This window comes from Syngnathus floridae, chromosome 21 (assembly GCF_059516105.1).
Source record: "Syngnathus floridae isolate MCC-2025c chromosome 21, RoL_Sflo_1.0, whole genome shotgun sequence".
NCBI classification, from domain to species: domain Eukaryota; kingdom Metazoa; phylum Chordata; class Actinopteri; order Syngnathiformes; family Syngnathidae; genus Syngnathus; species Syngnathus floridae.
The window spans coordinates 8,399,648-8,415,841 of NC_142433.1; the positions used below are offsets into that span (position 1 = coordinate 8,399,648).

Here is a 16,194-nt window from a genome sequence, read left to right on the forward strand (position 1 = left end):
TTTTCCCCTGGCAGGGGTTTTTTGAGTTTTCCCTTGCCCTTTTGGGAGCTTAAGATCAGGGGATGCTTTGAAAATAATTGTCAATTTTGGCTATGTGAAGCCCTTTGAGACTGTTTGTGATTTAGGGCTATACAAATAAACTTGACTTGACTTGACTTGACTAGTCGCCGTGCCGCTGCATAACGGCTACTCATACGATGCGAGGCAAATTTAAAGGAGCGTGCCAAAGCTGTCAATCAAATGGTGCGCACACAAAGCAAACTGCGATCAAACAAACGGCACAACAGTGGACAGTAGTAACAATGAAATGTATATACTCGCTTTGTGTCAAAGACGCACACAATCACAGCAACATACTCAGTCGATACCAGCAACCTTTAACTTACCGCTGCGCACAAGTGAATGGGTATAATGTCTAGACCCCGAATGTAAGACGACACCCACTTTTTCAGTCTTATTTCAATACAAAAAACATCGTCTTATATTCGGGCCAATACGGTATATCTTACCGGGAGGATCCGCTTCAACAGGGAGCGCTGAAGAAAGGAGCCCAGCGCTGAAAGGGGGCGAAGAAGAGCGTTGCCATTCAAAACAATAGAAGCAGTTGAATCCGTTGCCTCATTCGTACGACGGAAGATGTCTCAAATTAACCCCGACAAAGGTGACCAGGCGCCGGGTAGCAAAAGGGGCCTTTCCCTGCCCATTTCCCGAGTGCGATTGATCATGAAGAGCTCCCCGGAGGTGTCCAGTATTAACCAGGAAGCCCTTTTCCTCACCACCAAGGCAACGGTAAAGAAATGCTAACTGACGTTCGATTTTCGGCTAATCCAAAGTGGCCATTCTGATTCGTGATCTTCAACACACTTTTCTATCTTATATTGAACCAAGAAACTTGTTTTACGTAAATCAAATCCCACAGCATACAACCACAGTGAAATATTCATGTCGTTTCTGAAATCTAGTGGAACACAGTTATGATTCTGTTGCATAAATGGCAACAGGTACAAATATGTTTAGAAATACACGTCCCCTGTTACTTTCTGCCATCGAAATGAAGAGCAATTAATTGTGTGTTACTATAGGTTAGTGACATAAGTGTGTGTTACCATAAGTTGGTGACATAAACAGAAATATCTGTGGTAAAATGCTACTTTTCTGATTAATAAGGTAAAATTTCCCCTGGCACACCTGACAATCTCTCAGACACACTGGTTGGAACTGTTGTACAGTGCGTTTGTCGTGTTTTTCTCAAAGGAGATGTTTGTCCAACATTTGGCGCTATCGTCATTCAACAACGGCCAAGGGAAGGAAAGCAAGAGTTTGTCCTACAGTGACCTCGCCAATGCCGCAGAGGAGATAGAAACTTTCCAGTTTCTAACAGGTGACACTCTCAGCTCACATGAAGCCTCTCAAAAGAATTGTACTTGTTCATGTCAATCTCTTGTAGCAAGACCGATGTTCTCCCCTCTGCAGATATCCTCCCTAAGAAGATCTTGGCTGGTGACTACCTCAAGTCATTGGAGCAAGTGCGAGAAGAGGAAGAAGAAGCAGCTGACTTGTAAAACGAAATGGGCGTCATGTTTGGGGCAGATGTGATTGCTGAACTTTTAACCCCCCAAAAGAGTGATAGGAGTCATGTTGACTTGGCGATGGTGCCTTCAAAGCCGATTCCGTATCATGTGAACTTAGTACATGGATGCTCACAGGAAGCTAGCGCTGGACACTGATCATCTGGTCAACGGTTTGAAATGTATGCAGTTGGGAAATTCAATAACTATCATGGCTGTGACCTTTCAAACTGGAGCGGACACTGCATTGCAGCATGATCGTAAAAGCAAACATAGCTGGCCTGTCGTGTTAATTTTTTTTTTTAAATCGTGTCACGCGAGAGCTGAAATACTTGACATTTGTTGTTTAAGACTATTTTTCCACATGTAGTAAGTAAACAAAAAGGGCTGTTGCTGAATTAACTCTGAATCATTTCATTAAATGGTTTTAGATCAGCATGTGAGAGCCTCAGTCATGCGTCGATTTAATTTCGTTCGCATGATGGTGGTTAAGACATTTTATTTAGTAGCAACCCTTCATCCTTGCACAGTTTACCATGAAATACATCTTTTCAAATTCTGAACCACCCTTGAGCATCCTTTCATGAACCCAGCTGATGTCTCTGAAAAAGTGCAAGCCCAATCTTGTTCTCGTGGTCACTGACGGATGAGCTTGTGGAGTCTGAGCTGCATATGCATGAGATTCTCCTCCAGGCTGGACAAGTGCCTCTCCAGAGAGGATGCTAGGAGCTGGAGGGCGGACGCCAATTCCCTCGCCTGGGCCAGGTGCTCCTTGACACTGTGTACGGTGTGGAACATAATTTACACGTAGCACAAGATGGGGGATGACAATGGCTGGAGCACAAATGAGCCAGATGTCAATCTAAAAATTACAATTGAGATTTTAAGTTCAGTATTGACAAATACATGCCACTAGTCCCACTTTGCTACAACATTCCCAAAATGATTTGCCCTTTGTCAAGATGAAGGCCTTCCACTAAATGGTAGCTAATCACAGAATGTAGTTGTAATATCATAAAAAGGGGCTCTAATGCCTTCAAGACAGTTGCTGTCCAGACTCATGAAAGACAGTGAATCACCTGGTGAGGAGTCCTCCGTCTTTGCCGTCTTTCCTCTTCTCCTCCAGGGAGACGAAGACCTTCTCCATGGTGTCCAGGCCCTCCGCCACACTGCGGTGGTCCGAGAGCACCCCCTCCACCTCGTCTCTGGCCTGCCGCTGGTAGGAGAGTCCCCCTTCGTCCACGCGGCAGGAGATCATCACACCCTCCAGGGCAGCCCGGTTCTGCAGTGCCAGCAGGCGGGAGCGGGCCAGCTCCTCGGGCCTGGCTACGTTCTCCCAACAGATTCCCGGCGTGGCCGAAGGCAACCAGAAGCGCTGAGTGCAGTTCATGGACCCCAGGGGGCTCTGCCCCACTGCTGCTGCTTCAGGGGGGCTGTCAGCGAGGAAGCGGTATACAGGGGAGAAACCGGAACCCCACTCGTCATTGGGCCAGTAATCCTCATCTACAGAGACGTCTTCACGGGAGGCGCACGCACAGATGCCCAGCAAGAGCCAGGTCCAACTCCACATGAATCCGCAGATCATCTCCAAACTCTAGAAAAAAATATTTCTTGTAGATTGGGACATTTGTAAAATATTTTTAATACAGTTTTGAACTGGTTTATGCAAATACTGTAGACACGTTGGGATTTTTTTACCTGTGTCATACTATGTATTAAATTAAATTTGAATCGCACATTAAAAGCAAAATCCCCCCAAAAATATTTTAAAAGCCTTTCCTTGCATGACAAACTTGTGTTAATTCTTGCAACCTCACAGGACGTGGCATAATAGGCCCACTCAAAACGTACTTCATAAGTCCCAAAAAACATCTTTTGGAATTTCTTCACATACGTAGAGTATGAAAACTGCAAAGGTTACCAAGCCCTGTTTGAGACAATATGTAACAAGACTGGCAGGTAATTAGGACTGGAAAAACTGAGACACATCCTGTCATGTATATTGAATGCTCTTACGTCATCACACACAAATACTTGCCTTATTATCGAAATGAAATATCCGTCCTTGCTTGCACGTAAACCTTCCAAAAACAGTGTGAGCGACTGAAAGATGTACGAAATAGTCCTGCCGAGCTCGTCCGCTCCAGCTACCTGAAGTCATCGGAAAGAATGAGTGATGGCCCATAACGCGTGCTCACCCTTTACTGGCCGCCGCCACCAGCAACACCGCGAAAACTTTAACTCGTCGAGAGCAGACTGCACACACGGACAGGAAGTATGTTGTTGTTTTGATGGAAAAATAGACAAAAAATGATTTGAGCTCCGAAACAACAGTTTGAAAATGTGTTCAAGCAACATTTTCTTTTGTGTGTTTGTGGTTGTATATGAACGTACCACATGTCTTTATAAAGCCCCAAGCCAGAAACTTGACATAAGCACTTTGGAATGGAAAGTGAGTGCAATACATTTCTGCACAATCCTTCAAATCAATGCAGAAATACACACCGTGGTCACTTGATTAGGAACGCCCAGCAGTCAGCCTGATAACCTCTCTCAAATTTGTTTCTTTGTAGTCAAAACATACAATTAAAAACTCGAAAGGTTTGTAAAAAAATACTTCACATTCAATTCTGTACAGAATTATTAAAATAATTTGAAGAATTAGTGACATCTGTTGGGAGCGTTCTGTAACTGCATTCACCATATTTTCGTGCGTCTGCGCATGCGCCTCACTTCCGCACCTCCCCCTGTCTGGCAGGCCGTGCCGTGGCGTGACGTCACCCCGGCCCCGTCGCTATTGCTGGCTGTTGTCCGACGGACCTGCGGAGAAAACAGCCGAGCCACCGCGCAAGCCACCGACGGCAACGGGCTCGCCTCCTCCGGCCTTGCACCGACCATGGCCTCTGACGGCACGGACGAGCGCTCGCCGCTGCTGTCCACTCCCAACTCGGAGAACGTCACCCCCAACGCGCCGCCCTACCTGCACGATCCCAGCCCCCGAGGTAAAAGTGCGTGGACGTATGTAATTGAGAAGCTTTTTGCAGCAAGCAAGGACGAGGGGGGGGGGGGGTTGTTCTGTGAGAAGTGGAGCAGTGGGTTACGGACCGGAGCCCTGTCTCAAGAAATGCTACATCACCACTCAGGCTAGGCCTGGCAAGATAATAAGAATGTGTTTTTATGGGTCAGTTGCGCTGTAAAGTGCGTTTGGTGTCGTCATCACTCACATGGTCGTCACGATCATTGAGTGGAATCATCAAAGTAAGATGAGCTTAGTCAAATGTGGCCCATCATATGTTTTTGTTTGTTTGTTTGTTTGTTTGTTTGTTTGCTTTTACGCAAGTACTCACTCACTGTCCTGCGACTACATTGCCATTTCAAGGCACAAAATGTCATGCTAATTCACTAACTGCATGTTCAGCAACGTATGACACCTGTGGTGTGTAAAGGGGGTCATCGTCGCTACGCCAACCAGGCCGGCGCTCACATGGCAAGCAATCACATGCGTCATAAGGTGGGCGGGAATTGAGGCCCGTGCGGCGCCATTTTTTTGCAACCGAATTCACGATTTTGCTTCATTTGACATTTTCAAACAATCGGAACGTATCAAAGGAATGATCGATTTGTGACACAAACTAACGATTGTCGCTTTCCCCGAAAGCGGAACTGCCTCCGCCGTACACGGCGATCGCCAGCCCGGACGCAGGCGGCGTCCCTGTCATCAACTGCCGCGTGTGCCAGTCGCTCATCCACCTTGACGGCAAGCTGCACCAGCATGTGGTCAAGTGCACACTCTGCAACGAGGCCACCGTACGTTGCCGCTCCGACGTTGCTGCCAACGCGACGTTGCTGCCGCCCCAACGTTGCTGCCGCCGCCATCGTTCACTTCTCTTTTTTGCAGCCCATCAAGAATCCGCCCACCGGGAAGAAATACGTCAGGTGCCCCTGCAACTGCCTGCTCATCTGCAAAGACACTTCCAGGAGGATAGGATGCCCGCGACCCAACTGGTACGCAGCCTTCCGCTGGAAGGAGACCCCACCCTAAAACCAGACCCCTGATCTATTTTTTTTTCTGGCTGTTCCTCAACAGTAGACGCATCATCAACCTGAGCCCGGTGATGGTGATCCCTGAGGATCAGCCGGCCCAGCCTGCCCTCCCCGTTCAGCCCGAGGGCATGCGGGTGGTCTGCGGTCACTGTGGCAACACCTTCCTGGTATCTCCAAAATTTTGCATGCCATATAAATGGCAAATGAACCGTTTTAGCGAGGGCATCTCATGTCCATGAGATCTCATTATTCTCATGATATTCATATAGTGGACACTTGATTAGGTAAGACTGCACGCACAATACGTCATCGTCCTCTCTTGTCTTTTGTCTCAGTGGCTGGAGGTGCGCTTCAACACGCTAGCCAAATGTCCCCACTGTAAAAAGATGTAAGTACACAAGCACACATTTTTGGGGGTACACTTGCGGCTCGACTGCTAATTCGCAAAGACTGATCTGTGAGGGCGAGAAATCAGGTGATGGTGAAGCCACTCGGCCCCCACCCTACCTCCCGCTGCGTCACATGGGAGGCTTGTGAGAGATGAAAAGAAAGTCGAGCATCCCCTGAATGCCGATCATGTGACCGAGTGAGCGAGCGAGAGTCATGTTTGAGCTGCCTCGGGTGACTTTTTTTTTTTTTCAGCTCGTCTGTGGGCAGCGCGCTCCCGAGGCGGCGCTGTTGTGCATACATCACTGTCGGGATGATCTGCATCTTCATTGGCGTGGGATTAACAGTAAATGTCTCCACCGTCCTGTCCTGTAGGACAAAATTAGTTTTTTTGTGTTTTTTTGGTTTGTAATTTCTCTGTGCTTGCTTCCAACAGGTGGGCACTCGTGACTTTGCCCGCCGCTACAACGCCACGTACGTGTCATGGGCACTGGCCTACCTAGTGGGCGTCATCTGTTTGGTGCGGGCGTGCTACTGGGGGGCTATCAAGGTCAGCTACCCGGAGAACAGCTTTGCTTAGATTCTAAGCCTTAGAAGGTTCCCGGGACCGCCCCTCTTGCCTTTTTTTGTCCCCACATTTTTTTTCCTCTCTGTGAATGACCAAATGGAGACAAATTGCAAAGAATAACATTTTGCTTGCTGCACTACAGTTTTTTTTTTAATCAAATGTGAATTTGAGGTCGTTTTTCTGCCAGTTAATGACCAGCTGAAGGAAGCTGCGCAGCTCATCCAGTTTTTATTCATGTTGTGTTTGTGGGATAACAATAAATCAGATGACCATTTTCATGCATCGGTGGCACCAATGCATAGCAATTGTCGCCCTCTGCTGCCCATCGTGGTTAACTACAAATGTTGCTCCCATATGCACTTTGTTATGCAGATGAAATGTTCAGACACTAACGTATACGGGCAGTCTCGCGTGTCTGCTCTGAAACTCCCACGTGTGCCAACGTTTGCCCCGCAGTATTACTCGAGTGTCGTTCTGTTACTTTATTGTCATCTGTTTGCTTTTAATGAAGCTAATGAAGCAATACTTAAGTTATTTCTTTTTTTTTTTTACCTCCCACTGTTTGCATGTTTTCAACCGGTTTGCGTTGTGTCCATTACAAGAATTCGCCTCCCGCCAGTGAACAGTTTTTTCAAGAATGTAGAAGCCTAACGTAGCGCTCAGCATCCTGTGGCGCATCCTGCCCACGAGGTGGCATTTCTTTTGACTGTGACCTGATGAGCGAAACATGATAGGATGTACATATTGTGGAGGGCTAAGTTTGGTTCTTTTAATAAGTGATTATTTATCAATAAAAAGATAAACAAACGTGAACTTATGTAGTTTTGTTGGAATCTTCAAGTGTGGGCTTCCATGGATGGATGGTGAAGTCTGTTATATCAGATTTTTTTTCACATTTCTAATCAAATCATGTTTTCATTGATGGTGATAACTTTCGGGACAACTTTCGGGACATTGACAGGGTCGACTTACCGTAATTTCCGGAGTATAAATCACGTTTTTTTTCAGTTTGGGTGGGGGGGCGACTTATACTCAGGAGCGACTTATATATGTTTTTTTTCACAAATTTTTACTTGATCATTAAGACATCACTTACAAGTATAGTTGACCACTTCCCATGTTACTTTTAGTATGGTTGATCACTTCACATGCTTTTATATCTTTATCTTGAACATATTCAAAACATAAAAAATAGAAAAAACATCAAATAAAGCAATTAACACTTTAAAGCATCATATCCAAGTCCACTGTCTGCTGTATGTACACTTGCTCCATTTTTGCTCCTCTTATATTTATTATTATTTATTATTATTTGTTTATTTATCATTCATTCAACACTCTTATTTATTCATTGTGCCTTCTTGGTTTTTTTTGTGTTGCTTGTATGCATATGTGTACTATCTCACCAAGGGATAGTGGGAACGTAATTTCAATCTCTGTGTGTGTCTTAGTATATGAAAAAAAATTGACGATAAAGCAGACTTTGACTTTGATAAAACAACCAAATAAACAAAACAATTAACTACATCTGAAAAAAAATTATATTTTCAGACGAAACTGGATGAGGGCGCTCTAAATTTCACCGTTGGCCGTGACTCATCAACTGGGTGGGCTTAAGAAAAATGGCACCTAAAAGAAACTCATATTTTGCAGGTTACAAACTTCAAGTTGTAAAATCTGCAGCTGAAAACAGTAATCGAGCAGCAGAAAGAAAGTTTGGAGAACCGTGATGTCCCAAGGCATTACTATTTCAAGTGACGTCAGTGGCACGGCGCGGCGGTTGTTTACATAAAGGACAAACGTACCCACGTAAGGACAACACCGGCATCATTCGCGGTGATCATTTCTAAGTGACACGGAGGACAAAGAGTTTGAAGGAATTAAGGATTTGGAGTGACATAGAAGGTTTGAAAAACTATTATGGCTTTTACGCACGCCCGGTCCTACTCTACTGAGTCGGGGGCCGGCGCTCGGCCGAGTGGCTGTCCGCTAAAGGTGCATGGGGCTCGGACATGGCCATTACGCACGCCCGGTCCTATGCCATGGAGCTCTCGTGTCTGGAAGTCCACGCCGCCACACGCTTGGGAGTTTGTTTTGTTTAATAAAGAGCCGTTTACCAAACCCACGTCTATCCTTATACTTTGTTAACGCTACAATATAGTTATATACTAGATCTGTGGAATAAAGACGAGGCTGGCGTCAGCGGCGCCCGCGTGGCGTTGTTGACAAATGACGAGGAATTTGATCGATGGATTTAATGGATTTAAAGTGCACGGATGGTTTGATAATATTATTGCTTATATTATAGTTATTTGAAATATAGTTTATCGTTATATTAGCCTGTGGAATATTTTGAAGTGTAAGCACCCTCAGCCGCCCGCACCCTTTGTTGACAAATAACGATCGATGGATTTAATGAATTGGAGTGACACCAATGGTTTTATAAACATGTTATTCATGTAATAGTTGTCCTTAATCACTCTATATGTTACGTCAGGCCCGTTCTCAGCTCTTTGTTTGTGTTTGTCACGTTAGCATACCTATCGTTTAGCCTGTTTTTGCTATTTAATGAATTGGAGTGACACCGATGGTTTTATAAACATGTTATTCATGTAATGGTTGTCCTTAATCACTCTATATGTTACGTCAGGCCCGTTCTCAGCTCTTTGTTTGTGTTTGTCACGTTAGCATACCTATCGTTTAGCCTGTTGTTGCTATTTAATGAATTGGAGTGACACCGATGGTTTTATAAACATGTTATTCATGTAATAGTTGTCCTTAATCACTCTATATGTTACATCAGGCCCGTTCTCAGCTCTTTGTTTGTGTTTGTCACGTTAGCATACCTATCGTTTAGCCTGTTGTTGCTATCGTTTAGCCTGTTGTTGCTCGTTCATGACTGTTTTTGGTGTGGGATTTTGTCGAATAAATTGCCCCCAAAATGCGATTTATACTCCGGAGCGACTTATATATGTTTGTTTTTTTCACTTTTTGGGGCATTTTATGGCTGGTGCGACTTATACACCAGAGCGACTTATAGTCCGGAAAATACGGTACCTGTCTTGTGTGCTGACACCGTGAGTTTGAGTTCGCATATGACGGTGTGAATGTGAGTGTGGGTGTGTGTAAGTGACGGTGTGAATGTGCGTGAGTGACAAAAAAAAAAGAAAAACCTTTGAGACCTGCCCGCCGCCAGAGAGAGACAAAGAAGCCCCATGTTGCAAGGTAAAAGAAACACATGAGCTACACAACATTTCTTTTATTTCACGTGTTTGAAGCTTTTAGTAACGTTGACTATGCACAAACGACTCGTGTGTAGGAATTAATTCATTTCCTACATTTAAAGAAGCATGTGCTGTTGGTACAATCTCTGAAATGCAAGCGCAACGATGACATCACATTGATGAATACGCACACACACTGGCAACCTGCTCGTTTGTGTGTGTGTGTATTTTGTACTTTGTATTGATACAAAGAAGAAACATGGAAGTAATCAGCTCTATTAAGGGTTATGACATCAAAAATGTGTGTGCGTGTGTGTGTGTGCGTGCGTATGTGTGCGCATTTGTTTGTGCACCAAGTATGGGCAACATGCTGCTCTCAGTTGTTGTTGAGGACCCACCATGAAGCTGAAACACACAGAAATGTCATTAGAAATACAAATGTAAGATTTAAAATATTGCAACATACACAGAATGCAAAAATATTGCTATATTTAAAAATTAAAATGTATGATGTTTGCAAAAATTGTTCATAAGGAACAGGTTTTGACGTGAGAATCGTTTTGATGTTTTGAGGGGATACCAGGGAGCAGCATGGTGGTGACGGTCTCGGGGATCTCCAGGAAGTCCACGTTGGCCCTCTGGAAAGTCTTGCTGGAGTTGCTCTGCAGGTGACTACGCAAAACACAAGAAATGCTTCAAAGCTTTTCAGTTCCTCTGTCCATTTTATTTTGCTGTGTTGCAAGCGAAAATTTTGACTTGCGTGAGCTTCAGTCGCTCTGCCACTAGATAGCGCCAGCGACATTCACAACATTTGTGCAAGTTGATGTTGAGTGCATGGCTGCAGGAGGGTGAGGATACTTACTTCTTCCACACGTTGTTGTGCTCCCAGAATTCGTAGAGGATGAAGCGCGACTCGTTAGCCAGCCGCTGAAGCGCCACGCTGCACAAAGGTTATTCAACGTTATCGTCGTGGCAAATTGCGTCACACCCCCGGAGATTGTAAGGGTTTTCTCAAGGCCAAACCCGTTGCACTGGCAGCGAGTCACATGTTAAATGTCAGAAGCCGCTCGAGGCCGCAGCCTCTCATCCAAACTCAAAGCGACAGCGCACACACAAGGATGGAAGGAGACGGGTGACGTTGGCTGAACAAGTGCAAACATGCTGATGGTTGCACCTCACTGCCATCAATTGTGTGTCATTGTCGTGTGATGTCTTTTCACACCGTCAAACCAAGGACGGATGCGTTCAGTCATCCTCCTGGACCGCTCCACTTTGCTTCCGACCAGCCATCGTGCATCCAGAACCCGACCTACTTACAGCAGCCACCTCCCTCCTCATCCACTTATCCATGCACTGGACAATGTAAGCTTGTGTGCACTGACTGTAGACATCCGGTCTGGGCGCTGGCAGAATCCATGTAGTGTCTGAGCGCCAGGCGAAACTCCTCCAGCTCGTCCTCCAGCACAGACAGCTGTCTCTGCACGATCAGGATGTGCTGTCCACGTGCACGCACACACGCCCGCCATCAAGAAAACGTGTTAAAGAAAGTACCGTTGCCATGCCAACCGCATGTCATCATCATCACCACCACTTGGGGAAATGACACCAAGGTGAAAATGTTGTAAGAACGCACCAGCTTGCTCTCTGGTACGTCGTCTTCGACGGGTTCCAGGCGGATCTCCTGCCGACATGAGACAGACGTGTGATGGCGCGTGCTAACGCTAACACGCCGAACACGGCTATTGTTGACGGGGGCGGTGCGTCATTTGTGGCCATTATTGGACAAGCACACATGCCCTCATTGGGGGCTTACAGAAACGCAGATCGGGAATGTTAAAAAAAAACTGCAAACATGAGGACGAACCTTCTGTTCCAGGCGGTCGATAAGCTTCTGTAGCCTGTTCACTTGAACTGTCCAGTGGCTCTCCTCGTCGTACGCACCTGCAAGAAAAAAAAAAACACAGAAATGAGACGGGATCAAATGATTCTGCCTCTGAAACATTTTGGTGCTGATGGTGTCCAATTTTGTAAATCTTCTGGCTCAGTTGGTGCCTGTAGTTTCCAAATGATCAAGCTTATGTATGATCTCTTCTGGTTCTTGTGCTAGCAGCCCTTCGACTTGGTCTTACCCGAGTTAATGAGGCCCATGATGGGGTTGTTGGGGGAGAGGCTATTGTTCCTCTGGAGCCTCCGGTTGGACCTGCGACCCGACAACTGGATGGACAGAACCTCGGGTTTAGCCAGACCGTGTCTGCGGGAACAAAGAATATATCGGCGAGTCTCCTCTTCTTTCATGACAGAATCTCTGCGCTGAAATCATTAACCGGCCAGCGACGAGAAAGTCTCAGCGGCGCTCGAGTGTGGGTGCAGGTGCCAATGGGCCCGTTTGTCTGCTTACGTCCTCTTATCCCGAGCGACGAGCTTTAATTGCGACGCTTAGACCCCCTCAGACTTCAATCTAAAAGCAAACAAGAGGCTTTCAACAACGCATTTTCACACGTCTCAAAGTGAAAAGCAATTTGGAAGCATGCGGGTCCTCTGGCAAGTACGCAGCCGGAACCATTTTAAGATAATATTTGATCTGAAGTATTTGCCAACTTTATGGTGTGACGGCCAACAGGGAACAACATTTGGGAGCTGTGTTCAGAATATTTGGTGTGGTTCAGTCACGTGGAGATCCACATTCAATGATCGTCTTATCGACAATCCCCCAAACAGACCAACTGGGATGGCGCCGCTATGGCAACAGGCGTGCGTGTGCCGCAGTCGTGTGCTGACCTTCATCTTTTACTTCTCGACATTTCAAAGGAGCTCGCGCTTTCTCCCCCAAGGAAAGCTGGCCAGCAATGTGATGCCACGTCCCATCCACTCACTTTTCTCTGCGAGTCTGGTCGGCGGTGGTTTCGGCGGCGCATTCCAGTGAGCCCTGGAGTGAGTGCAGCTGATTGGTCGTCTCCTTCAGCAGGAAACGGGTCACAAACTGCTCCAGGTGGGTGGACTCTTGATAATCCTGTCAAGCAGGAGGAGAACAAAATAATGAGCAAAACAATCACAGGCGCGGCTGCACGAGGGAGGATGGGCTGCCCGACACGCCGACTCACCGTCATTCAACGTCTAATTAAAGTCAGGCCAGCAGGATCGGAATTCATTAGATTGTAGACGCCGGGATGAAAACAACGGATAGCATTTGGTGTTTGAACGAGCACCGCCGCGGTTTGGGAACCATTTGTGGGAACTTAAGTGGCAAACGATGCTTGTCGTATCAAAATAAACACGCTTATCATTCGTCACTTGAGTGGCGACCGTATTTGGTTACCTTCATGGGAAAAACAAAACAAGGACTACATTAGGCAAAAATCACCTCAGTGGCAACTATATTTGGATGGCTCATATTACTAAGTTCTGTATAGTGGTGTTACTTTTTTTGAAGAAGACCTAGGTGTGTCTGTACACTCATGTAAATAGCGTCGTCGTGTCTGCATGAAATATATTGGCTCTTTACATTTTCTTGCAGCACCCACACGCTCGCTCGCTCACTCACTTGTCAATGCACAAAGCGCAAAAGCAGCACCGTGTTGGAACACGCTCTCGCTTGATGAACAAATATGGGTCATCACATTTATGACTGGCCCAGTTCTCACCTTCTTGGTCTTGTCCATGGCCTTCAGGATAGACATGTTGAGGGCTTCCAGGGCGGCCAGGACATTCTTGTACTCCCCCAGGTGCTGCGAGAAGTACTCTGCAAAGAGAACAAAAAAAAAAAGGGAAGCCATGTGCAAAAGTGACGCGGTGGCCGCAGGTGTCGCTTACGAAACGCATCAGTAGCGCGGCCCGCAGGGAGTGCAGCCCAATGCACGCGGCGCTAGCCCGTACTTCCTGCGCCACGTTGTCAGGTCGCGTTTGGACCTGATAAAATGGTACAACACAAAATCCAGTTCACTTACCACACAGTTCATCTGTGTCCACGTTGCTGCGGTGCAAACACACACATACACACACACATAGACACAGTGAGGCGCATGTAAAATTCCTAGAAAAGCAGCAACCCTTCTTGGCAGAGGTCATAATTCTTTTGCGCGCTGGCACCTCTGAATATTTCATGTGCCCTGGCTTACTTGTGACTGAAAGACTGCATTCAATCCAGAAGGTGCGGAAGATGAAAGGACGGCGACTCACTCAGTGTGGTGGCTGTCGATAGCGTGGAAGAGCTCCTTCAGTTCCTCCGACGTAAGGACACTATCGGAAAAGTAGGCCTTGAACTCGTCAAAGGACAGCTTGCCGTCGTCTGGGGACAGAGAACCAAATGATCAAAAGTGCCACTCTGTCTGCCACTGTGTCATGTGACGCGCAGGTGTCCGTGGAGACATTGCAAGCACTCCATTTTGACTTGGCTGTATTTTTTAGGTGGCTCGGTGGCGCACTGGGTAGCACGTCCGCCTCACAGTTAGGAGGGTGCGGGTTCGATTCCACCTCCGGCCCTCCCTGTGCGGAGTTTGCATGTTCTCCCCGAGCCCGCGTGGGTTTTCTCCAGGCACTCCGGTTTCCTCCCACATCCCAAAAACATGCTTGGTAGGCCGATTGATCACTCCAAATTGTCCCTAGGTGTGAGTGCGAGTGCGAATGGTTGTTTGTCTCTGTGTGCCCTGCGATTGGCTGGCAACCGGTTCAGGGTGTCCCCGCCTACTGCCCGATGACGGCTGGGATAGGCTCCAGCACGCTCGCGACCCCCGTGGGGACTAAGCGGTTCAGAAAATGGATGGATGGATGGATGTATTTTTTAGGTGATTTCAACAATATATTTTTCTCTCTTCCAAAGTTCGCTCATGTTGCCCTCATGCAGCTGTGAAATATTTGGCAATCTTTCTTGATGAAAAACTCTGATGGCGATGGGTCTGGTCACTCAGTTGTCTCCATGGAAACCGGCCATCAGTGGGGAATCACAATCTGAATGTCGCCATGAGAACGACAACACCACCACGCAAGACGTGTCGGGAGATTCACTTACCGTTTTTATCCGCTCGCCGCAAAATCTGCAAGAGAGACAAAAAAACTGGTGACAAATCTTTAAAGCTGTGCAGGTGTGTGTATGTGATTGATGACTCTGTCAAAGCGACAGCATGTTGTTCAATTATTGGTGTGGATCTCCCACATTGGACGTGAAAGCGGGCTGACCACATCGCCTTTGAACACATGGGTCATTCGCTGGCTTGTTGCTTCCACGGGGAAAACAACAATGCCCGCTCCCTTCACTTACTCAATGATGCAACGAACCCCCACAAACTTGTTATTCCTACAACGATTGTTGTCTGTGTAGGTCCACATGCATCTGGTTTGGGATCAATTCCCACTCTAAAGTGTAACGGTTCACGCCACCTCAAGGAAAACAAATAGATCAGCCCACACCACCAGTTTCACAGATCTGACATGTCCGTCAAGACAAGACGGATGCAAAGGTTTCAAGGACCAATGTCTGAAATTGAACAGGAAGTTGGACGAATTGGCTATTTTGAACAAATGCTTGGAAGTTGACAAAGGCCAACTCGGGAATTTGTTTGAATAAGCCCCGATCTGAACCCCCCCCCCCCCACACACACACACACACACACACAAACCATCTGACATAATAATGCATTTATTGTAAGGTAGCATAATTTTTTACTGCAGGAATCCAAAGGAGAGAAAGTCAACGCAATCATAACATACTGTATCTAAAACTAATGTTCTTATGTTTTAATATATTTTTTAATTGGTTTGTTGAATGGTTGTTTACAAGGAAATTAAATTGGAAAAAACAATACGATACTTACATCATTGAAAATGGACATTCCCTTTTTCAGCTCAGTCTGGGCGCCTGGCTCCTCACACACAGGTTTCAATTCCTCTGAGAAATCCATCGTCAAAAATATCAAATATTGTGTTTTTTCCTGTCTGGTAAAGTGCGCAGGAATGTGAAAGACTGACTTAAGCTGCGCTCTGCGTCTCGTTTTCTGTTGCTGGTCTGCAAGCTGTCAAGTTGTTAGAAATACTCCCACACCGTTTCCGTTTTTTATAAAATGGAACACTTTCGATGTTGTTTTGTCAGTTAAACAAGATTATTCAGGATGTAGCATCTAAATCACCATTAGCTGCGTGACTTCAAGCGAAGTGTTTCCATTGACAACAGTACAGGTAAAATATGCTTTTATTTTAATTGCAATACATGCTAGCATCCGTTTTTGTTAAGTTAACTTGATGCATTAGCGTGAGTACAACCTCTAAAATCCAAGTCAATATTGACAAATTCATCTCTTATTTTCTTTATTTCGTAGATTTGACAGTTTGCTTGAAATAACATTTATGTGTCGTTTGATGCTATTTATATATAAATATAAACATAAATATAGCCGATGGCACACGTCGTTGT

General features: G+C 46.1%; 4 protein-coding genes across 8 annotated transcripts; 2 read left to right on the forward strand and 2 right to left on the reverse strand.

The window, feature by feature from the left end:
* The first annotated feature begins 395 nt into the window (after positions 1 to 395).
* Positions 396 to 2,019, forward strand: chrac1 (chromatin accessibility complex subunit 1). Its single transcript, XM_088364331.1, has 3 exons — positions 396 to 789; positions 1,255 to 1,381; positions 1,474 to 2,019. The coding sequence occupies exons 1-3, from the start codon at positions 637 to 639 to the stop codon at positions 1,560 to 1,562; spliced, it is 369 nt and encodes a 122-aa protein (XP_088220457.1). The 5' UTR covers positions 396 to 636; the 3' UTR covers positions 1,563 to 2,019.
* Positions 2,020 to 2,050: 31 nt separating this feature from the next.
* Positions 2,051 to 4,413, reverse strand: LOC148380477 (uncharacterized). Of its 3 annotated transcripts, XM_088364316.1 has the most exons (4): positions 4,270 to 4,413; positions 3,607 to 3,719; positions 2,648 to 3,162; positions 2,051 to 2,346 (listed from the first exon to the last, which is right to left on the reverse strand). In XM_088364316.1, exons 3-4 carry the CDS (start codon positions 3,151 to 3,153, stop codon positions 2,205 to 2,207), a joined length of 648 nt encoding a protein of 215 aa, XP_088220442.1. In that variant the 5' UTR covers positions 3,154 to 3,162; positions 3,607 to 3,719; positions 4,270 to 4,413; the 3' UTR covers positions 2,051 to 2,204. The 3 variants fall into 3 exon arrangements, with proteins under 3 accessions (XP_088220442.1, XP_088220441.1, XP_088220443.1); XM_088364315.1 differs by lacking the exon at positions 4,270 to 4,413 and having other exon boundaries at positions 3,607 to 3,956; XM_088364317.1 differs by lacking the exon at positions 4,270 to 4,413 and having other exon boundaries at positions 2,648 to 3,178; positions 3,607 to 3,730.
* pip4p2 (phosphatidylinositol-4,5-bisphosphate 4-phosphatase 2) lies at positions 4,276 to 7,380 on the forward strand. Its single transcript, XM_088364309.1, has 7 exons — positions 4,276 to 4,570; positions 5,227 to 5,375; positions 5,467 to 5,573; positions 5,656 to 5,779; positions 5,948 to 6,000; positions 6,255 to 6,345; positions 6,436 to 7,380. The coding sequence occupies exons 1-7, from the start codon at positions 4,291 to 4,293 to the stop codon at positions 6,577 to 6,579; spliced, it is 948 nt and encodes a 315-aa protein (XP_088220435.1). The 5' UTR covers positions 4,276 to 4,290; the 3' UTR covers positions 6,580 to 7,380.
* Positions 7,381 to 9,811: 2,431 nt separating this feature from the next.
* On the reverse strand, positions 9,812 to 16,124 carry necab1 (N-terminal EF-hand calcium binding protein 1). Of its 3 annotated transcripts, XM_088364303.1 has the most exons (14): positions 15,753 to 16,109; positions 15,599 to 15,672; positions 14,797 to 14,821; positions 13,968 to 14,076; positions 13,736 to 13,761; positions 13,433 to 13,530; positions 12,665 to 12,801; positions 11,921 to 12,042; positions 11,656 to 11,732; positions 11,425 to 11,472; positions 11,174 to 11,286; positions 10,654 to 10,731; positions 10,372 to 10,463; positions 9,812 to 10,196 (listed from the first exon to the last, which is right to left on the reverse strand). In XM_088364303.1, the coding sequence occupies exons 2-14, from the start codon at positions 15,614 to 15,616 to the stop codon at positions 10,168 to 10,170; spliced, it is 972 nt and encodes a 323-aa protein (XP_088220429.1). In that variant the 5' UTR covers positions 15,617 to 15,672; positions 15,753 to 16,109; the 3' UTR covers positions 9,812 to 10,167. The 3 variants fall into 3 exon arrangements, with proteins under 3 accessions (XP_088220429.1, XP_088220428.1, XP_088220427.1); XM_088364302.1 differs by having other exon boundaries at positions 15,599 to 16,101; XM_088364301.1 differs by lacking the exon at positions 9,812 to 10,196 and having other exon boundaries at positions 10,205 to 10,463; positions 15,599 to 16,124.
* Positions 16,125 to 16,194: the final 70 nt, after the last annotated feature.

What these genes read in the sequence shown, in the direction of transcription:
- chrac1 (XM_088364331.1), top strand. Translation starts at nt 637, where the DNA reads ATGTCTCAAATTAACCCCGACAAAGGTGACCAGGCGCCGGGTAGCAAA. An exon ending in TCCTCACCACCAAGGCAACG is followed by an intron (nt 790 to 1,254) that starts GTAAAGAAATGC and finishes TTTTTCTCAAAG; the next exon opens with GAGATGTTTGTCCAACATTT. An exon ending in AACTTTCCAGTTTCTAACAG is followed by an intron (nt 1,382 to 1,473) that starts GTGACACTCTCA and finishes TCCCCTCTGCAG; the next exon opens with ATATCCTCCCTAAGAAGATC.
- necab1 (XM_088364301.1), bottom strand. Translation starts at nt 15,685, where the DNA reads ATGGATTTCTCAGAGGAATTGAAACCTGTGTGTGAGGAGCCAGGCGCC. An exon ending in GCGGCGAGCGGATAAAAACG is followed by an intron (nt 14,077 to 14,796) that starts GTAAGTGAATCT and finishes CTCTGTCCCCAG; the next exon opens with ACGACGGCAAGCTGTCCTTT. An exon ending in GGACACAGATGAACTGTGTG is followed by an intron (nt 13,531 to 13,735) that starts GTAAGTGAACTG and finishes TTCTCTTTGCAG; the next exon opens with AGTACTTCTCGCAGCACCTG.
- LOC148380477 (XM_088364315.1), bottom strand. Translation starts at nt 3,753, where the DNA reads ATGGGCCATCACTCATTCTTTCCGATGACTTCAGGTAGCTGGAGCGGA. An exon ending in TATTTCATTTCGATAATAAG is followed by an intron (nt 3,163 to 3,606) that starts GCAAGTATTTGT and finishes ATTTTTTTCTAG; the next exon opens with AGTTTGGAGATGATCTGCGG. An exon ending in GACGGAGGACTCCTCACCAG is followed by an intron (nt 2,347 to 2,647) that starts GTGATTCACTGT and finishes CACCGTACACAG; the next exon opens with TGTCAAGGAGCACCTGGCCC.
- pip4p2 (XM_088364309.1), top strand. Translation starts at nt 4,291, where the DNA reads ATGCGCCTCACTTCCGCACCTCCCCCTGTCTGGCAGGCCGTGCCGTGG. An exon ending in GCACGATCCCAGCCCCCGAG is followed by an intron (nt 4,571 to 5,226) that starts GTAAAAGTGCGT and finishes TTTCCCCGAAAG; the next exon opens with CGGAACTGCCTCCGCCGTAC. An exon ending in TGTCCCCACTGTAAAAAGAT is followed by an intron (nt 6,001 to 6,254) that starts GTAAGTACACAA and finishes TTTTTTTTTCAG; the next exon opens with CTCGTCTGTGGGCAGCGCGC.